Genomic DNA, 6391 nt, shown 5'->3' with positions numbered 1-6391 from the left:
TTTGTTGTGACTTCCTCATTTACTTTAAACTTTAGAAACTGATATCATGCAAAGCATGCACAAAAATACATCATTATACAAAGCTGAAGTATGTGTGTGGCTCTTCTGCTAGGGATGTAACTAAGAAACATTGCTTTTCTGATATTCCAGTGAATGATAGGGCTGTAATATGAATGAGATTGCTATGTGCATTATTACAAGGACCATCAAGCACTGCATAACTGAATGTTAGGACTGAACATCTAGAATGCTTCGTAGTCATTATGCCAGAATGGAATGGGGTAACAGGAGAATCAGAGTTGCTATTTTGAGAGTAAAAAAGCTGTTGGAAGTGATACAGAGATAGTTGGTGCCACTGGGTAGAGTGTTATAGCTTCTGCTAGCAAAACTTCATGAGTTCAGTCTTGGTGCAGCCTTTCTGACAACAAGACCCTCCTGGCCCCGCACTCCTCCTCATCCTTAGGCTGGTGCTCCGTGGTTCTTGACCTACTAATGAATCATATAAGGGCCCCTGCAACTGTTCCATGGTGTCATCTTGCTGCTGCTGTCCAGGAGAGGGGACATTTTGAGCCCCATGCTCTTCATTGTACAATGAGTTCAAGCTTTCTGGGTTGTCTAGGAAATCTTGGTTGAGCCAGCCAATGAAGTCTCCTACAAAACAAATATCGAGATGTTTTAGAGGACAGCTTGATTTGGTAGGCTGATCAAAACAGCCTTAGTCTTATACATCAGGGGGGAAACCTTTATTGTACATAATGTGCAGAGACGGTATCACATGCCCTAATTGAAATGTTTAAGTGATACAAGTCTGAAAAAAAATTGTCTACAACAGCCTCCACTAATAAATAACTATTGCAGTTTCTAACATTGCCAACAAATGGCCATGTTCTTGCACAGTTTTTCCAAAGACATAACAGAATCCATATTCTGTTTTTGCTCACACAGATGAGCACATTCGTCCATAAAATGTACCCTCTTAAAGTATGAATTATCTTAATGGATTTCTCCTTATGGTCAAAGCCATTCTATTAGGGAACATAAGCACTCAAGCTGATTCTCTTTTGTTCTACTTGTCTGTACCCACTAGTTTTCAGATTTGCATTTTAGCACAGTCATATATTTTATCAAACCCAATGTGCTGTATTTTATGTATTTGACAAGCATTCAAAATTCAAGTTTTGGTTCTTATTGATACCATTTATTTCCAATAATGATTTTTATTACATTTCCCCTAAGCTATCTTGTCTGATTATGACTTCAAATTAACTTTTAGTATAATATAGTGATATTCTTAAACAATTAACAGTTGGTTTGTAGTTTTTGAGTTATTTAGCTTTTTATCCAGCAGCTCTCCAGTTTGCAATTTCAGCAATCTGGTTGCTAGGGTCCAAATTACCCTAGCAACCATGCATTGATTTGAATAAGAGACTGGAATATAAATAGGAGAGGGTCTGAATAGAAAGATGAGAAATAAAATATAGAAGTAACAGTTAATTTGTAGCCTTAGAGATCATTTATTTTAGAGAGGGTCGTGACCCCATTTGAAAGCTGGAAAGAGTCAGAAAAATAAGGAAAATAATTCAAAAACTATAGAAAAGAATAAATTGAGGAAAATTGAAAAGTTGCTTAGAACTGACCATTCTATAACACACTAAGGGGCACATTTATCAAGGGTCGAATATCGAGGGTTAATAAACCCTCGAATTCGACCCTAGAATTTAAATCCTTTGAATTTGAATATCGAATTCGAAGGATTTAGCACAAAAAAATGTCAATTTCAATTTTAAGCTATTGATCGAAGGATTTTTCTTCGATCAAAAAAAGGTTAGAAAAGTGCTGGGGAAGGTCCCCATAGGCTAACATTGTACTTCGGTAGGTTTAAACTGCCGAAGTATGTAGTCAAAGTATTTTTTAAAGAGACAGTACTTCGACCTTCGAATGGTCGAATAGTGGAACAATTGTTTGTTTGAATCGGGTCGTAGTAGCCTATTCGATGGTCGAAGCACCCAAAAAAATACTTCGAAATTCGATGTTTTTTTCATTCGAATCCTAGTAAATGTGCCCCTAAAAGGTGAATATCCCTTTAAAACTCCAAAAAGAAACAAAATCTACTTTCAGACAACCTAAAATCTAATCAAAACAAAGAAAAAACAAATTAGCCTGGATGTTACACGTACTGTAGATATTTAAAGAATTCCATGTAATAATCATAGACAAAGACAATAAAACACAAAGTCATTCACCCATTAATAATGTTGGTATACAGGCATTCAGACAGACAAAAAGCCAAAATAATAAGGCACGCACCAGTTTGACCAAGTATTGCATCTGGGAACAACAGGAATTTAAAAATACAAACTGTATATTTTGGCTTTGTCTGTGACGTGCTGGTAACTGAGAAAAGTATTTCAGTCATCTGAGGTGTGGGAGGTAGCAGCACAATTTATTGGATTGTGGCTCGAACTGTTTTATGATACATTATTTTCGGGGAGCCTTTTTTTTGCTCAGTTTATTTATATTATTCCATTTATTTACAAAAATAGTAAAGAGGTTTCCAGATTTTATTAAAAATCATTTTTTTACTGCCTTCTCCCTCGCTGCTATTTTTGGTCTCACAACCTATGGGTTGCAATTATTTCTGGCAATATACTGTGGGTTGTGACAACTGTAAACCTTTGTTAGTAAAAAGGGCAGGAAAAATAGGACAGAAATGGCTCCTGTTAGGTGACTAGGAGTGGTTCACTTTCAAGTTAACTTTTAGTATGTTACAGAATGGCCAAGTTTAAGCAACTTTTGAATTGTTCTTCATTATTTATCTTCTTATTCTGACTCTGTCCAGCTTCAAATGGGGGTCACTGACCCTATCTAAAAACAAATGCTGTGTAAGGCTACAGTATTGTTATTGCTAAATTGTATTACTCATCTTTCTATTCAGGCCCCCTCCTATTCATATTTCAGTATTTTATTTAAATCAGTGCATGGTTGTTAGGGTAATAAGGACCCTAGCACCAGATTGCTGAAACTGCAAACTGGAGAGCTGCCGAATAAAAAGCTAAATAATTCAAAATGCACAAATAATAAAAAATGAAAACCAAATTGTCTCAGAATATCACTCTTTATATCATACTAAAAGTTAACTCAAAGGTGTACAACCCCATTAACCCTACATTTGTCAATACAGTAATAGTTGCAGTTACTACTTCTATAGTATTTAATGGGTTTTTGGAAACAAAACGAATCCTGACTGCAACCCAAACATAATAAATACAATACAAGTCATGTGTTAAAGTTAGTCCTATTTATAAACAGTCGATTTTTCTCCTTAACATAGCCAAGGCATAATAAAGTCTGACCTCATATTAAATACATTTTTATATGAAAAAATACAGGTGAATACCATGAACATTTGAAATGATTCAGCTGAATTATCATTGGCATTTCCTGATTAGCATTAATACATTTTACATTTGGCTAAGAATATAACACAAATACAAGCTCACACCCCTGTGTTTCTGGCAGGCAAACTCGTAAATAGGGCTTAGGAGAAAATAATATGCAGTAGAATTGCTGGGCACTCTGTGCACGTACCTGTTGTTCCTGCCTAGTTAGAATTATTATTTTATTGAGACTTTTATTCATCTGACTAGATGCCTAATGAAAACGTCAACACTTCCCAAGTGAATAATACCCAGGGTGGGGAGTTAATTTGTCTATAAACCAACAACGTGCAATTAACAATTAATTGGAATTATTAATATGTCAGAGTGTGATATACAAGTGGTGATCTTTTATGAGGGCATATTTTACAGGATGTCCGTGGCTGTGTATTATAGATATGTTGCACAGGTTATCCATAGTTATTGTGTATTATCAGTTGTCTTTCATGCCTCTAAAAGAGAATTAAACTGTAAAAATAAATATGTCTAGAAAAAGCTAGAAGTAAGTGGGGATGGGCGAATTTTTTTGGCCTTGTTTCGCTGCAGAAATGACACCCATAGACTTGTATGGCATATTGCGACAAAAAATTTTTTGCCGTGTGACAAAAAATTTTAGACTTTAATGGGCGTCAGCAACATTAAGGTGGCGGCGAGTTTTTGGCGGGTCAAATTCGCTCATCCCTAGACAGGAACACAGATTATGTGCTGTAAATCAGCAGATAAGAAAATGAGGAACTACAGGAGGCATCTTCTGAGATCACAGATTGTCTTTGCCAAACATACTGTCCTATTTGTTTGTTAAAGCGGTAGTTTACTTTTAATCGACATTTAGTATGAGATAGACCAATCACAATTGGTCTTCTTTTTTATTTTTTGTCTTTTTCCTTTGTTTAGCTATTTTTTCGGCAGCTTTCCCGTTTTGTAATCCAGCAGCCATCTTGTTGCTGGGTTTGTATGTACCCTAGCAACCAGGCAGTTATTTAAATGAGAAACTGGAAGATGAAGAGAAGAGTCACTAAATAGAAATGGGGTTAGTGACCCCAATTTCAAAGCTGCAAAGAGACAGAAGAAGAAGGCAAATAATTAAAAAAATATAACTATTAAATAATAAAGACCAATTGCAAAGTTTGTAAACTAAAAAAAAAAAAACCCTGAAAATTTAATATCAGCTTCATTTGCAGCAGGGAAGTAATTTGTTGTTGCTCTCTTGCATAAGCTGGTGATAATGGCTGCATATAGATCCATATAAGTTCAATTTGGCTGCTTGGTGTTGAGGGAGGCAACAGGCGGATTTCCTCACCTTCCTCAACTAATTAAAGAATAAACTATTTATCATCCACCCACTTTAATATAAAACTGTATGTGCATTAAAGTAAGTTTTTTACAGTGTGAGGTTAATTGGGATCTTAGAATGTTAGAATGAAATTTTAGAATGGTGTAGATTGAAATATAGCATTTGGTCTTCATTTTTAATTGTTGTTGCTTGCATGGATTACTGGCTTTTTTTATTCAGCCTTTTTCAATGTGTGCCTATTTGTTAAAATTTAAGCCTCACAATCAATTTTCTTTTTAGTTGACTAGCAACCAGTGATAGGGTTGATTGTGAGGTGTGACTCATTGATTCTTTTTTTTTTTATCTTTGTGTCCATCCACTAATTTGTTTATTCTTCCTTCTGATATTCAAGCAAATGCCTTGCTGTAAGCCTGGCAACCAGATAGAAGTTCAAATGCTAAACTAGAGGGCCATAAAACACCACTAAAAATAGAAAGTAAATGCAATTTGGTTTAGAATGTCATTGTCTTGCTGCATCATATGAAGCATGGGCATCCCTTTAAGCATTAAGCATGCTTTAAAGGAGAAATAAAACATAAAAACAAACATGAAATACCATATATTATATATTTAGCTTAATACACCAGCCTAAAAGCTTAGCACCATCAGTAATAATTTAGGCCTTCTCAGTGTGTGTCAGTGACATGCACATGCTCAGTGTGCTTTAAGGCTACTGTTTAGAAGGTCAGCTTAGCTGTTGTCCCAAATCATCACGCAAAAACAAGTTTTGCCTCTTACAGATGCTGATGTTACAGGCCTGAGTATAAAAGAATGATTTTGGAGGTGCCATGTAATGAGTCTGAATCTTATAATTGTGTCACAAATGTAATAATCTATATATACAGTATATTGGGTGCTGGTCCCTAAGCTTAGTAACTGAAAACATCACAGAGCATGTGCAGTGAATAGGCAGAAAAGAAGATGGGGAGTTGATGGGAACATATTTGAATTCACAGATCTTCTCTGCTAAAGGGCTGTGGTTGTCTTGGGCTGGTACAAAACCACAAACCATAATCAATAGCATAACTACCTACTTCTTTCTTAAGCTTCAGTTTTCTTTAAACAGTCTCATGCAGTCACATTCAACACAATCTCACTTACTGTAGGGATTAACTCTCTCCTGTCCTGGTTCTGGTGAGTATCTCTTCCATCTTGAACCTCCGCAGGACATCACCACAGTCCGGATGAATTCTCGTCCGCACAGTTTAATTCCCAACTCATTGCTTGCTGAACACAAGCACCAATGGGGCATGAGCAAAGTAATTAGCAGAGCTAAGTGGTGGAGGTGGAGAACCATTGCTTTGTTTATTCTTTGCTTAGGTGAGTGGCTGAGCCTCTAGTTCTGCTCTTCTGAAGAAGGGCCTTTTTATATGCGTAAAGTAACATTCTCATCCCAAGGACCAAGTGTTGGCCAGGGCTCTGAGTGATAACCTTGTAAGGAACAAACAGTTTCTTCAGTGTTAGCCTTGGGGGGGGGGGACAGCTGCAGGGATGGGATTGGGTAGCACAACATTCATTTCTAGTTTTCAGTTTTAGTATCATATTTTTAGTGGATGTCTTCTGAGGACGCCATATTAAGCTTAATTAATGATTTACCTAAGGACTTCCAGAAAACTTTTTT

The 6391-nt window shown here is 36.3% G+C and overlaps 1 protein-coding gene across 1 annotated transcript; it reads right to left on the bottom strand.

Moving 5' to 3' along the window:
* Positions 1–6121, bottom strand: rflcii.L (relaxin family locus C type II L homeolog). The gene is made up of 2 exons (XM_018256715.2): positions 5872–6121; positions 1–651 (listed from the first exon to the last, which is right to left on the bottom strand). The coding sequence occupies exons 1-2, from the start codon at positions 6065–6067 to the stop codon at positions 380–382; spliced, it is 468 nt and encodes a 155-aa protein (XP_018112204.1). The 5' UTR covers positions 6068–6121; the 3' UTR covers positions 1–379.
* Between the last annotated feature and the right edge of the window lie 270 nt (positions 6122–6391).

The sequence above is a fragment of the Xenopus laevis genome, chromosome 1L, assembly GCF_017654675.1.
Source record: "Xenopus laevis strain J_2021 chromosome 1L, Xenopus_laevis_v10.1, whole genome shotgun sequence".
Taxonomy (NCBI): Eukaryota; Metazoa; Chordata; class Amphibia; order Anura; family Pipidae; genus Xenopus; species Xenopus laevis.
The sequence above is the reverse complement of the archived record's forward strand: the minus strand, read 5'-3'. Positions and strand labels throughout refer to the sequence as shown.